Source organism: Oncorhynchus kisutch, linkage group LG22 (assembly GCF_002021735.2).
Source record: "Oncorhynchus kisutch isolate 150728-3 linkage group LG22, Okis_V2, whole genome shotgun sequence".
NCBI classification, from domain to species: domain Eukaryota; kingdom Metazoa; phylum Chordata; class Actinopteri; order Salmoniformes; family Salmonidae; genus Oncorhynchus; species Oncorhynchus kisutch.
In genome coordinates, this window is record NC_034195.2 from 53,907,354 (window position 1) to 53,923,353 (window position 16,000).

Here is a 16,000-nt window from a genome sequence, read left to right on the forward strand (position 1 = left end):
CCACTGGGTAGAGAGCCCACTGGGTGTAGAGCCCACTGGGTGTAGAGCCCACTGGGTGTAGAGCCCACTGGGTAGAGAGCTGACTGGGTGTAGATCCCACTGGGTGTAGAGCCCACTGGGTGTAGAGCCCACTGGGTGTAGAGCCCACTGGGTGTAGAGCCCACTGGGTGTAGAGCCCACTGGGTGTAGAGCCCACTGGGTAGAGAGCCCACTGGGTGTAGAGCCCACTGGGTAGAGAGCCCACTGGGTAGAGAGCCCACTGGGTGTAGAGCCCACTGGGTATAGAGCCCACTGAGTATAGAGCCCACTGGGTATAGAGCCCACTGAGTATAGAGCCCACTGGGTATAGAGCCCACTGGGTATAGAGCCCACTGAGTATAGAGCCCACTGGGTATAGAGCCCACTGGGTATAGAGCCCACTGAGTAATAGACCCCACTGGGTATAGAGCCCACTGAGTATAGAGCCCACTGGGTATAGAGCCCACTGGGTATAGAGCCCACTGAGTATAGAGCCCACTGGATATAGAGCCCACTGAGTATAGAGCCCACTGAGTATAGAGCCCACTGAGTAATATACCCCACTGGGTATAGAGCCCACTGAGTATAGAGCCCACTGGGTATAGAGCCCACTGAGTATAGAGCCCACTGGGTATAGAGCCCACTGGATATAGAGCCCACTGAGTATAGAGCCCACTGAGTATAGAGCCCACTGAGTAATATACCCCACTGGGTATAGAGCCCACTGAGTATAGAGCCCACTGGGTATAGAGCCCACTGAGTATAGAGCCCACTGGGTATAGAGCCCACTGGGTATAGAGCCCACTGGGTATAGAGCCCACTGAGTAATAGAGCCCACTGGGTATAGAGCCCACTGAGTATAGAGCCCACTGAGTATAGAGCCCACTGAGTATAGAGCCCACTGAGTATAGAGCCCACTGGGTATAGAGCCCACTGAGTAATATACCCCACTGGGTATAGAGCCCACTGAGTATAGAGCCCACTGGGTATAGAGCCCACTGAGTATAGAGCCCACTGGGTATAGAGCCCACTGAGTAATAGAGCCCACTGGATATAGAGCCCACTGAGTATAGAGCCCACTGAGTATAGAGCCCACTGAGTAATATACCCCACTGAGTATAGAGCCCACTGAGTATAGAGCCCACTGAGTATAGAGCCCACTGAGTATAGAGCCCACTGAGTAATATACCCCACTGAGTATAGAGCCCACTGAGTATAGAGCCCACTGAGTATAGAGCCCACTGAGTAATATACCCCACTGGGTATAGAGCCCACTGAGTATAGAGCCCACTGGGTATAGAGCCCACTGAGTAATAGAGCCCACTGGGTATAGAGCCCACTGAGTATAGAGCCCACTGAGTATAGAGCCCACTGAGTATAGAGCCCACTGAGTATAGAGCCCACTGGGTATAGAGCCCACTGAGTAATATACCCCACTGGGTATAGAGCCCACTGAGTATAGAGCCCACTGGGTATAGAGCCCACTGAGTATAGAGCCCACTGGGTATAGAGCCCACTGAGTAATAGAGCCCACTGGATATAGAGCCCACTGAGTATAGAGCCCACTGAGTATAGAGCCCACTGAGTAATATACCCCACTGAGTATAGAGCCCACTGAGTATAGAGCCCACTGAGTATAGAGCCCACTGAGTAATATACCCCACTGGGTATAGAGCCCACTGAGTATAGAGCCCACTGGGTATAGAGCCCACTGAGTAATAGAGCCCACTGAGTATAGAGCCCACTGGGTATAGAGCCCACTGGGTGTAGAGCCCACTGGGTGTAGAGCCCACTGGGTAGAGAGCCCACTGGGTGTAGAGCCCACTGGGTAGAGAGCCCACTGGGTGTAGAGCCCACTGGGTAGAGAGCCCACTGGGTGTAGAGCCCACTGGGTAGAGAGCCCACTGGGTAGAGAGCCCACTGGGTGTAGAGCCCACTGGGTAGAGAGCCCACTGAGTATAGAGCCCACTGGGTATAGAGCCCACTGAGTATAGAGCCCACTGGGTATAGAGCCCACTGGGTATAGAGCCCACTGAGTATAGAGCCCACTGAGTATAGAGCCCACTGAGTATAGAGCCCACTGGGTATAGAGCCCACTGAGTAATATACCCCACTGGGTATAGAGCCCACTGAGTATAGAGCCCACTGGGTATAGAGCCCACTGAGTATAGAGCCCACTGGGTATAGAGCCCACTGAGTAATAGAGCCCACTGGATATAGAGCCCACTGAGTATAGAGCCCACTGAGTATAGAGCCCACTGAGTAATATACCCCACTGAGTATAGAGCCCACTGAGTATAGAGCCCACTGAGTATAGAGCCCACTGAGTATAGAGCCCACTGAGTAATATACCCCACTGAGTATAGAGCCCACTGAGTATAGAGCCCACTGAGTATAGAGCCCACTGAGTAATATACCCCACTGGGTATAGAGCCCACTGAGTATAGAGCCCACTGGGTATAGAGCCCACTGAGTAATAGAGCCCACTGGGTATAGAGCCCACTGAGTATAGAGCCCACTGAGTATAGAGCCCACTGAGTATAGAGCCCACTGAGTATAGAGCCCACTGGGTATAGAGCCCACTGAGTAATATACCCCACTGGGTATAGAGCCCACTGAGTATAGAGCCCACTGGGTATAGAGCCCACTGAGTATAGAGCCCACTGGGTATAGAGCCCACTGAGTAATAGAGCCCACTGGATATAGAGCCCACTGAGTATAGAGCCCACTGAGTATAGAGCCCACTGAGTAATATACCCCACTGAGTATAGAGCCCACTGAGTATAGAGCCCACTGAGTATAGAGCCCACTGAGTAATATACCCCACTGGGTATAGAGCCCACTGAGTATAGAGCCCACTGGGTATAGAGCCCACTGAGTAATAGAGCCCACTGAGTATAGAGCCCACTGGGTATAGAGCCCACTGGGTGTAGAGCCCACTGGGTGTAGAGCCCACTGGGTAGAGAGCCCACTGGGTGTAGAGCCCACTGGGTAGAGAGCCCACTGGGTGTAGAGCCCACTGGGTAGAGAGCCCACTGGGTGTAGAGCCCACTGGGTAGAGAGCCCACTGGGTAGAGAGCCCACTGGGTAGAGAGCCCACTGAGTATAGAGCCCACTGGGTATAGAGCCCACTGAGTATAGAGCCCACTGGGTATAGAGCCCACTGGGTATAGAGCCCACTGAGTATAGAGCCCACTGGGTATAGAGCCCACTGGGTATAGAGCCCACTGAGTAATAGACCCCACTGGGTATAGAGCCCACTGAGTATAGAGCCCACTGGGTATAGAGCCCACTGGGTATAGAGCCCACTGAGTATAGAGCCCACTGGATATAGAGCCCACTGAGTATAGAGCCCACTGAGTAATATACCCCACTGGGTATAGAGCCCACTGAGTATAGAGCCCACTGGGTATAGAGCCCACTGAGTATAGAGCCCACTGGGTATAGAGCCCACTGAGTAATAGAGCCCACTGGGTATAGAGCCCACTGAGTATAGAGCCCACTGAGTATAGAGCCCACTGAGTATAGAGCCCACTGAGTATAGAGCCCACTGGGTATAGAGCCCACTGAGTAATATACCCCACTGGGTATAGAGCCCACTGAGTATAGAGCCCACTGGGTATAGAGCCCACTGAGTATAGAGCCCACTGGGTATAGAGCCCACTGAGTAATAGAGCCCACTGGATATAGAGCCCACTGAGTATAGAGCCCACTGAGTATAGAGCCCACTGAGTAATATACCCCACTGATTATAGAGCCCACTGAGTATAGAGCCCACTGAGTATAGAGCCCACTGAGTATAGAGCCCACTGAGTAATATACCCCACTGAGTATAGAGCCCACTGAGTATAGAGCCCACTGAGTATAGAGCCCACTGGGTATAGAGCCCACTGAGTAATATACCCCACTGGGTATAGAGCCCACTGAGTATAGAGCCCACTGGGTATAGAGCCCACTGAGTATAGAGCCCACTGGGTATAGAGCCCACTGAGTAATAGAGCCCACTGGATATAGAGCCCACTGAGTATAGAGCCCACTGAGTATAGAGCCCACTGAGTAATATACCCCACTGAGTATAGAACCTACTGAGTATAGAGCCCACTGAGTATAGAGCCCACTGAGTAATATACCCCACTGGGTATAGAGCCCACTGAGTATAGAGCCCACTGGGTATAGAGCCCACTGAGTAATAGAGCCCACTGAGTATAGAGCCCACTGGGTATAGAGCCCACTGAGTAATAGAGCCCACTGGGTATAGAGCCCACTGAGTATAGAGCCCACTGGGTATAGATCCCACTGGGTATAGAGCCCACTGAGTATAGAGCCCACTGGATATAGAGCCCACTGGGTATAGAGCCCACTGGATATAGAGCCCACTGGGTATAGAGCCCACTGAGTAATAGAACCCACTGGGTATAGAGCCCACTGAGTAATAGAGCCCACTGGGTATAGAGCCCACTGAGTATAGAGCCCACTGGGTATAGAGCCCACTGAGTATAGAGCCCACTGGATATAGAGCCCACTGAGTATAGAGCCCACTGAGTATAGAGCCCACTGAGTAATATACCCCACTGGGTATAGAGCCCACTGAGTATAGAGCCCACTGGGTATAGAGCCCACTGAGTATAGAGCCCACTGGGTATAGAGCCCACTGAGTAATAGAGCCCACTGGGTATAGAGCCCACTGAGTATAGAGCCCACTGGGTATAGAGCCCACTGAGTATAGAGCCCACTGGGTATAGAGCCCACTGGGTATAGAGCCCACTGAGTAATAGACCCCACTGGGTATAGAGCCCACTGAGTATAGAGCCCACTGGGTATAGAGCCCACTGAGTATAGAGCCCACTGGGTATAGAGCCCACTGAGTAATAGAGCCCACTGGGTATAGAGCCCACTGGGTATAGAGCCCACTGAGTATAGAGCCCACTGAGTATAGAGCCCACTGAGTAATATACCCCACTGGGTATAGAGCCCACTGAGTATAGAGCCCACTGGGTATAGAGCCCACTGAGTAATAGAGCCCACTGGGTATAGAGCCCACTGGGTATAGAGCCCACTGAGTATAGAGCCCACTGGGTATAGAGCCCACTGGGTATAGAGCCCACTGAGTATAGAGCCCACTGGGTATAGAGCCCACTGGGTATAGAGCCCACTGAGTATAGAGCCCACTGAGTATAGAGCCCACTGAGTAATAGAGCCCACTGGGTATAGAGCCCACTGAGTATAGAGCCCACTGAGTATAGAGCCCACTGTACTTTGTATCTGACAGAATGGTAACTCGATTCATAGATAGATGAGTAGATGGTTTAGTATCCCGTGTCGATCGTATACAGTCCCCTTATATTTCCCCCCTTCTTACAGATAAAGATGACTTGTTTATTTTATTTATTTTATTTTACCTTTATTTAACCAGGTAGGCAAGTTGAGAACAAGTTCTCATTTACAATTGCGACCTGGCCAAGATAAAGCAAAGCAGTTCGACAGATAAAACGACACAGAGTTACACATGGAGTAAAAACAAACATACAGTCAATAATGCAGTATAAACAAGTCTATATACAATGTGAGCAAATGAGGTGAGAAGGGAGGTAAAGGCAAAAAAGGCCATGATGGCAAAGTAAATACAATATAGCAAGTAAAATACTGGAATGGTAGTTTTGCAATGGAAGAATGTGCAAAGTAGAAATAAAAAATAATGGGGTGCAAAGGAGCAAAATAAATAAATAAATAAAAATTAAATACAGTTGGGAAAGAGGTAGTTGTTTGGGCTAAATTATAGGTGGGCTATGTACAGGTGCAGTAATCTGTGAGCTGCTCTGACAGCTGGTGCTTAAAGCTAGTGAGGGAGATAAGTGTTTCCAGTTTCAGAGATTTTTGTAGTTCGTTCCAGTCATTGGCAGCAGAGAACTGGAAGGAGAGGCGGCCAAAGAAAGAATTGGTTTTGGGGGTGACTAGAGAGATATACCTGCTGGAGCGTGTGCTACAGGTGGGAGATGCTATGTTGACCAGCGAGCTGAGATAAGGGGGGACTTTACCTAGCAGGGTCTTGTAGATGACATGGAGCCAGTGGGTTTGGCGACGAGTATGAAGCGAGGGCCAGCCAACGAGAGCGTACAGGTCGCAATGGTGGGTAGTATATGGGGCTTTGGTGATAAAACGGATTGCACTGTGATAGACTGCATCCAATTTGTTGAGTAGGGTATTGGAGGCTATTTTGTAAATGACATCGCCAAAGTCGAGGATTGGTAGGATGGTCAGTTTTACAAGGGTATGTTTGGCAGCATGAGTGAAGGATGCTTTGTTGCGAAATAGGAAGCCAATTCTAGATTTAACTTTGGATTGGAGATGTTTGATATGGGTCTGGAAGGAGAGTTTACAATCTAACCAGACACCTAAGTATTTGTAGTTGTCCACGTATTCTAAGTCAGAGCCGTCCAGAGTAGTGATGTTGGACAGGCGGGTAGGTGCAGGTAGCGATCGGTTGAAGAGCATGCATTTAGTTTTACTTGTATTTAAGAGCAATTGGAGGCCACGGAAGGAGAGTTGTATGGCATTGAAGCTTGCCTGGAGGGTTGTTAACACAGTGTCCAAAGAAGGGCCGGAAGTATACAGAATGGTGTCGTCTGCGTAGAGGTGGATCAGGGACTCACCAGCAGCAAGAGCGACCTCATTGATGTATACAGAGAAGAGAGTCGGTCCAAGAATTGAACCCTGTGGCACCCCCATAGAGACTGCCAGAGGTCCGGACAGCAGACCCTCCGATTTGACACACTGAACTCTATCTGAGAAGTAGTTGGTGAACCAGGCGAGGCAATCATTTGAGAAACCAAGGCTGTCGAGTCTGCCGATGAGGATATGGTGATTGACAGAGTCGAAAGCCTTGGCCAGATCAATGAATACGGCTGCACAGTAATGTTTCTTATCGATGGCGGTTAAGATATCGTTTAGGACCTTGAGCGTGGCTGAGGTGCACCCATGACCAGCTCTGAAACCAGATTGCATAGCAGAGAAGGTATGGTGAGATTCGAAATGGTCGGTAATCTGTTTGTTGACTTGGCTTTCGAAGACCTTAGAAAGGCACGGTAGGATAGATATAGGTCTGTAGCAGTTTGGGTCAAGAGTGTCCCCCCCTTTGAAGAGGGGGATGACCGCAGCTGCTTTCCAATCTTTGGGAATCTCAGACGACACGAAAGAGAGGTTGAACAGGCTAGTAATAGGGGTGGCAACAATTTCGGCAGATAATTTTAGAAAGAAAGGGTCCAGATTGTCTAGCCCGGCTGATTTGTAGGGGTCCAGATTTTGCAGCTCTTTCAGAACATCAGCTGAATGGATTTGGGAGAAGGAGAAATGGGGAAGGCTTGGGCGAGTTTCTGTTGGGGGTGCAGTGCTGTTGTCCGGGGTAGGAGTAGCCAGGTGGAAAGCATGGCCAGCCGTAGAAAAATGCTTATTGAAATTCTCAATTATGGTGGATTTATCAGTGGTGACAGTGTTTTGTAACCTCTAATTTAAACCGTTTCCATGAAGAATACATCTCTGGCCTGAATACTGCTGGATTTAAACTCAGCAGAAGAAAAAGACTAAAAGAGTTTGACATTGAGGCTGATATTTGGAAATTGTTGCTCAGTTAACAGCCAACACTGTCTCTCACACACACACACACTGTGCATGCTGCACATAAATTATTGAGGGCCGGGTCTTGTTCTGCTCCAACAAGGCCACTGTCACTGCCTGTGTGTGTGTGTGTGTGTGTGTGTGTGTGTGTGTGTGTGTGTGTGTGTGTGTGTGTGTGTGTGTGTGTGTGTGTGTGTGTGTGTGTGTGTGTGTGTGTGTGTGTGTGTGTGTGTGTGTGTGTGTGTGTGTGTGGCGTCTGTTTGGTGTGTGTGAAGAGAGAGAGATCGCATGCTTGGCACAATCCTTTTAACAATTGGCCGCCATTCACTGTTGATGTGACACTCGTCCCTGTGGATTGTGGGAGAGCAATTGCTATTTCTGCTCATGCCTGTTTCAAACAATTTATCTCGTGAGGTCAAAGTGGAAACATGATAGCAGATTAAGACACAAAGAAGAGGATATGTTTAAAGGAATCTAGTCCGTAGTATTTTGGTTCTGAAGTATTTTAGGGAGTTTGAGACTGGAGAGTTATTGAGGGAGTGAGAAGAGGAGAGGAGACGTTAGGGCAGTTTGATTTATCTGGGTCTGGTCTGTGAGTGACCTGGGTCGTAGAGGAGAAGTTAGGGCAGATTGATTTATCTGGGTCTGGTCTGTGAGTGACCTGGGTTGTAATAATTTGTGCATACCGTAGCAGAACGTTCTGCAATGGAAAAAAATGTTGAGTTACTTATTGGACAAGTTCAGGTACAGTGGTACATTTTGAAATGGCCATCTCAGTCTACGAGCATAACTCAAAATGCATTTTATTAGTCTCATAATGTTTCTCAGGACTGGCCTAAAACACATTTAATAATGGGTTTCTTTGTGATGGTGTATGTTCAATGGATTCATTAAACTACCCACATCGGCCCACACCTACAGTCGCCATCCATGTGCACGGGAGATATACAGTAAAAGACTGATCCCGGCATGACTGTGAAAATTTAACTGTATGAATTGGGCTCTAAAAATAATTTCCACAGTTTGTTTTTACAGGCAACATACTGTAAAGTCTGTCTGTATAGGGTATTAGTGAATACACTGTTGTTATGACAGTAAGGTTAGTGGTTAGTGGTATGTTTTTCAGTAAGTTCCAGGAGGTTAGTGGTATGATTTGACAGTAAGGTCCAGGAGATTAGTGGTATGTTTTTCAGTAAGTTCCAGGAGGTTAGTGGTATGTTTTGACAGTAAGTTACAGGAGGTTAGTGTTATGTTATGATAGTAAGTTCCAGGAGGTTAGTGGTATGATTTGACACTGTTCCAGGAGGTTAGTGGTATGTTATGACAGTAAGTTCCAGGAGGTTAGTGGTATGATTTGACACTAAGTTCCAGGAGGTTAGTGGTATGTTATGACAGTAAGTTACAGGAGGTTAGTGGTATGTTTTGACAGCAAGTTCCAGGAGGTTAGTGGTATGTTTCTCAGTAAGTTCCAGGAGGTTAGTGGTATGTTTCTCAGTAAGTTCCAGGAGGTTAGTGGTATGCAGTGGAAGGTTCTTTCAGGTAGCCTCCACAAGGCAATGAAGCACAGGTCTTTATGTTCAGGATTTTTCAAATGTTCATTTATTTAACCAGGCAAGTCAGTTAAGAACAAATTCTTATTTTCAATGACGGCCTAGGAACTGCCTTGTTCAGGGGCAGAACGACAGATTTGTACCTTGTCAGCTCGGGGATTCGATCTTGCAACCTTTCGGTTACTAGTCCAACGTTCTAACCACTAGGCTACTTGCCGCCCCTCCACTCTTACCACTAGGCTACCCTGCCGCCCCTCTACTCTAACCACTAGGCTACCTGCCGCCCCTCCACTCTAACCACTAGGCTACCTGCCGCCCCGCCACTCTAACCACTAGGCTACCTGCCGCCCCTCCACTCTGACCACTAGGCTACCTGCCGCCCCTCTACTCTAACCACTAGGCAACCTGCCGCCCCTCCACTCTAACCACTAGGCTACCTCCCGCCCCTCCACTCTAACCACTAGGCTACCTCCCGCCCCACCCCTCCACTCTAACCACTAGGCTACTTGCCGCCCCTCCACTCTAACCACTAGGCAACCTGCCGCCCCTCCACTCTAACCACTAGGCTACCTGCCGTCAGGATATGTTGAATAAAGTTGTTTTTCCTCTCTAGCCAGGATGTGTTGACTGAGGTTCCTTCACGGTCACTTTGTTTCTCAAAGGAGAAAGTGTTTGTGTGTTACTGTGTTGTAGCTGCTCACATCCCCCTCTCTTTCCTATGAAAAGGCAGTAGTTTACCAGGGGAGTTGTACCAGACTCTGGGCAGTAGTGTACCAGGGGAGTTGTACCAGACTCTGGGCAGTAGTTTACCAGTGGAGTTGTACCAGACTCTGGGCAGTAGTTTACCGGGGGAGTTGTACCAGACTCTGGGCTGTAGTTTACCAGTGGAGTTGTACCAGACTCTGGGCAGTAGTGTACCAGTGGAGTTGTACCAGACTCTGGGCAGTAGTTTACCAGTGGAGTTGTGCCAGACTCTGGGCAGTAGTGTACCAGTGGAGTTGTACCAGACTCTGGGCAGTAGTGTACCAGGGGAGTTGTACCAGACTCTGGGCAGTAGTTTACCAGTGGAGTTGTACCAGACTCTGGGCAGTAGTGTACCAGTGGAGTTGTACCAGACTCTGGGCAGTAGTGTACCAGGGGAGTTGTACCAGACTCTGGGCAGTAGTTAAACAACACCTATCATACTACTATGACTGACCCTGTAAAACAACACCTATCATACTACTATGACTGACCCTGTAAAACAACACCTATCATACTACTATGACTGACCCTGTAAAACAACACCTATCATACTACTATGACTGACCCTGTAAAACAACACCTATCATACTACTATGACTGACCCTGTAAAACAACACCTATCATACTACTATGACTGACCCTGTAAAACAACACCTATCATACTACTATGACTGACCCTGTAAAACAACACCTATCATACTACTATGACTGACCATGTAAAACAACCCCTTACTACTATGACTGACCCTGTAAAACAACACCTATCATACTACTATGACTGACCCTGTAAAACAACACCTATCATACTACTATGACCCTGTAAAACAACACCTATCATACTACTATGACTGACCCTGTAAAACAACATCTATCATACTACTATGACTGACCCTGTAAAACAACACCTATCATACTACTATGACTGACCCTGTAAAACAACCCCTATCATACTACTATGACTGACCCTGTAAAACAACCCCTATCATACTACTATGACTGACCCTGTAAAACAACACCTATCATACTACTATGACTGACCCTGTAAAACAACACCTATGACTGACCCTGTAAAACAACACCTATCATACTACTATGACTGACCCTGTAAAACAACACCTATCACACTACTATGACTGACCTGTAAAACAACACCTATCATACTACTATGACTGACCCTGTAAAACAACACCTATCATACTACTATGACTGACCCTGTACAACAACACCTATCATACTACTATGACTGACCCTGTAAAACAACACCTATCATACTACTATGACTGACCCTGTAAAACAACACCTATCATACTACTATGACTGACCCTGTAAAACAACACCTATCATACTACTATGACTGACCCTGTAAAACAACACCTATCATACTACTATGACTGACCCTGTAAAACAACACCTATCATACTACTATGACTGACCCTGTAAAACAACACATTTCACTGCACCTGTCCGGTGTATATGACAATAAAACTGATCTCTCTGACCAGATGGCACTCGTACCACCAGTAACAACAACAGAACCAAGCCTTCCTGATTCTCTGTTTCTCTACCCAACAACAGAACCAGGCCTTCCTGATTCTCTGTTTCTCTACCCAACAACAGAACCAAGCCTTCCTGATTCTCTGTTTCCCTACCCAACAACAGAACCAGGCCTTCCTGATTCTCTGTTTCTCTACCCAACAACAGAACCAAGCCTTCCTGATTCTCTGTTTCCCTACCCAACAACAGAACCAGGCCTTCCTGATTCTCTGTTTCCCTACCCAACAACAGAACCAAGCCTTCCTGATTCTCTGTTTCCCTACCCAACAACAGAACCAAGCCTTCCTGATTCTCTGTTTCCCTACCCAACAACAGAACCAGGCCTTCCTGATTCTCTGTTTCCCTACCCAACAACAGAACCAAGCCTTCCTGATTCTCTGTTTCCCTACCCAACAACAGAACCAAGCCTTCCTGATTCTCTGTTTCCCTACCCAACAACAGAACCAAGCCTTCCTGATTCTCTGTTTCTCTACCCAACAACAGAACCAAGCCTTCCTGATTCTCTGTTTCCCTACCCAACAACAGAACCAAGCCTTCCTGATTCTCTGTTTCCCTACCCAACAACAGAACCAAGCCTTCCTGATTCTCTGTTTCCCTACCCAACAACAGAACCAAGCCTTCCTGATTCTCTGTTTCCCTACCCAACAACAGAACCAAGCCTTCCTGATTCTCTGTTTCCCTACCCAACAACAGAACCAAGCCTTCCTGATTCTCTGTTTCCCTACCCAACAACAGAACCAAGCCTTCCTGATTCTCTGTTTCCCTACCCAACAACAGAACCAAGCCTTCCTGATTCTCTGTTTCCCTACCCAACAACAGAACCAAGCCTTCCTGATTCTCTGTTTCCCTACCCAACAACAGAACCAAGCCTTCCTGATTCTCTGTTTCCCTACCCAACAACAGAACCAAGCCTTCCTGATTCTCTGTTTCCCTACCCAACAACAGAACCAGGCCTTCCTGATTCTCTGTTTCCCTACCCAACAACAGAACCAGGCCTTCCTGATTCTCTGTTTCCCTACCCAACAACAGAACCAAGCCTTCCTGATTTCTTTGCTGATTTAACAGATTTTCTTCACAGATTTCACCTCTTAAAACTTTATATATATGTTTATGCGTGATCATCTGAAGATAATACTGTTTGTTGGCCTTGTCCCAGATTAGTTTGTGCTCTACAGCCAAGTCCGATGGTCATTATCACGCCAAATGACAATAGGAATTGGCAAGACATCAGAAGCAGCTCTTGGACCAGGCTGTATGTTTGTTGCCATTTGGGATAAATCATTCTGACCTCAGGGTTAATAATCTGTGTTTGTCCAACCTTTACTGGTTCTCAGCCAGAGCCACAGTGAAGTGCACCTGGAGTACACATAATCCTCTCTCTCTCTCGCTCCCGCCCTCCCCCTTACTCCCTCTCTCACCCTCTCTTACCCACCCACCCACCCACCCTCTCTCTCTCTCTCTCTTTCTCTCTCTCTCGCTCCCGCCCTCCCTCTGTCTCTCGCTCTCTCTCCCACCCTCCCCTTACTCTCTCTCTCTCGCTCCCTCCCTCCCTCCCCCCTCTCTCTCTCTCCTCCTCTTTCTCTCGCCCTCTCCTGCCTTCCTTCTCTCTCCCGCCCTCCCTCTCTCACGCCCTCTCTCTCTCCCGCACTCTCTCTCACTCTCCCGTCCTCTCTCCCGCCCTCCCCCTCTCTCTATCTCTCTCTCTCTCCTCGCCTCCATCACCTCAGATATGCCTCTCTAAAAATAGAGTACAAAGGAGAAGACAAAAACAAACTGTGACCTTCAAGCTCACAGTGCAGACACACACAAGGCGGCAGGTAGCCTAGCGATTAGAGCGTTGAGCTAGTAACTGAAAGGTTGCTAGTTCGACTCCCTGAGGTGAAAGATCTGTCAGTGCCCTTGAGCAAGGCACTTAACCCTAATTGCTCTAAGGTTGACACCTCTCTCTGAAGATGCATTTATTTATTTAACTAGTCAATTAAGAACAAATTCTACCCCGGGCCAAACGCTAACCCGGACGACGCTGGGCCAATTGTGCGCCACCCTATGGGACTCCCAATCACATCCGGTTGTGATACAGCCTGGAATCGAACCAGTGTCTGTAGTGACGCCTCTAGCACTGAGATGCAGGGCCTTAGACCGCTGCAGCACTCTGAGGGTGTCTCATGAAGAGTTGGGATATGCCCAAAAAAAACACAAAAAAACCCACTTTGAAATTGGACAGATAAAAGCATCCAACACATCCTCATTATTATTATTATTATTATTATTGTTGTTTATTTCCTTCTAATCTCTACAGCCTTTACGTGTTGTCCACTGCCGTTATAACGCCGAGACGCATATATAGGTGATGTGTAGTATTTGTTATATTGTACCACATCTCTGGTCCCGTATTGGCTCAGTTGCTGAGAGTTTGGCACTAACAATGGCATGCCAGGTTCTGGGTTCAATTCCCACAGGGATCACGTGCACATACATAAAATATATTAAACAAAAATAAACTAAAAAGCTCAGTTTTTTTTTTTTGTCTCCGATCACAGAAGTCGTGAGGAGGAGAGGATCTTGAAGCCAACAGCGGTACCAGCCAAGTTAGCAGAGGAGGTTCCTGCCCTGCCAAAACCCCTGGAGCAGCTGGTCACCAGGGAGGAGAAACAGTTACCACCTCTACCAGGTCAGAACCACTGCCGGTAACTAATAGACCTAACCACTGCCGGTAACTAGTAGGCCTAACCACTGCCGGTAACTAGTAGACCTATCCACTGCTGTAACTAGTAGACCTAACCACTGAACTAGTAGACCTAACCACTGAACTAGTAGACCTAACCACTGCCGGTAACTAGTAGGCCTAACCACTGCCGGTAACTAGTAGGCCTAACCACTGCCGGTAACTAGTAGACCTAACCACTGCCGGTAAGTAGTAGACCTAACCACTGCTGTAACTAGTAGACCTATCCACTGCTGTAACTAGTAGACCTAACCACTGCCGGTAACTAGTAGACCTAACCACTGCTGTAACTAGTAGACCTAACCACTGCCGGTAACTAGTAGACCTAACCACTGCTGTCACTAGTAGACCTATCCACTGCCGGTAACTAGTAGGCCTAACCACTGCTGTAACTAGTAGACCTAACCACTGCCGGTAACTAGTAGGCCTAACCACTGCTGTAACTAGTAGACCTATCCACTGCCGGTAACTAGTAGACCTATCCACTGCCGGTAACTAGTAGACCTAACCACTGCCGATAACTAGTAGACCTAACCACTGCCGGTAACTAGTAAACCTAACCACTGCTGTAACTAGTAGACCTATCCACTGCCGGTAACTAGTAGACCTAACCACTGCCGGTAACTAGTAGACCTAACCACTGCCGGTAACTAGTAGACCTAACCACTGCTGTAACTAGTAGACCTATCCACTGCCGGTAACTAGTAGACCTAACCACTGCTGTAACTAGTAGACCTATCCACTGCCGGTAACTAGTAGACCTAACCACTGCTGTAACTAGTAGACCTAACCACTGCTGTAATTAGTAGACCTAACCACTGCTGTAACTAGTAGACCTATCCACTGCCGGTAACTAGAAGACCTAACCACTGCTGTAACTAGTAGACCTAACCACTGCCGGTAACTAGTAGGCCTAACCACTGCCGGTAACTAGTAGGCCTAACCACTGACGGTAACTAGTAGACCTAACCACTGCCGGTAACTAGTAGACCTATCCACTGCTGTAACTAGTAGACCTATCCACTGCTGTAACTAGTAGACCTAACCACTGCCGGTAACTAGTAGACCTAACCACTGCCGGTAACTAGTAGACCTAACCACTGCCGGTAACTAGTAGGCCTAACCACTGCCGGTAACTAGTAGACCTAACCACTGCCGGTAACTAGTAAACCTAACCACTGCTGTAACTAGTAGACCTATCCACTGCCGGTAACTAGTAGACCTAACCACTGCCGGTAACTAGTAGACCTAACCACTGCCGGTAACTAGTAGACCTAACCACTGCTGTAACTAGTAGACCTATCCACTGCCGGTAACTAGTAGACCTAACCACTGCTGTAACTAGTAGACCTAACCACTGCTGTAACTAGTAGACCTAACCACTGCTGTAACTAGTAGACCTATCCACTGCCGGTAACTAGTAGACCTAACCACTGTTGTAACTAGTAGACCTATCCACTGCCGGTAACTAGTAGGCCTAACCACTGCCGGTAACTAGTAGACCTAACCACTGCCGGTAACTAGTAGACCTAACCACTGCTGTAACTAGTAGACCTATCCACTGCTGTAACTAGTAGACCTAACCACTGCTGTAACTAGTAGACCTAACCACTGCTGTAACTAGTAGACCTAACCACTGCCGGTAACTAGTAGACCTAACCACTGCTGTAACTAGTAGACCTAACCACTGCCGGTAACTAGTAGGCCTAACCACTGACGGTAACTAGTAGACCTAACCACTGCCGGTAACTAGTAGACCTAACCACTGCCGGTAACTAGTAGACCTAACCACTGCCGG

At 48.0% G+C, this 16,000-nt stretch overlaps 1 protein-coding gene across 1 annotated transcript in view; it reads left to right on the forward strand.

The window, feature by feature from the left end:
* Positions 1-16,000, forward strand: part of LOC109885810 (tight junction protein ZO-1) — a 194,484-nt gene that overhangs the window by 108,111 nt on the left and 70,373 nt on the right. Inside the window, exon 12 of the mRNA XM_031801464.1 lies at positions 14,018-14,148. Coding sequence (XP_031657324.1) covers positions 14,018-14,148 — 131 coding nt within the window. The remainder of the gene's footprint in view (positions 1-14,017; positions 14,149-16,000) is intronic.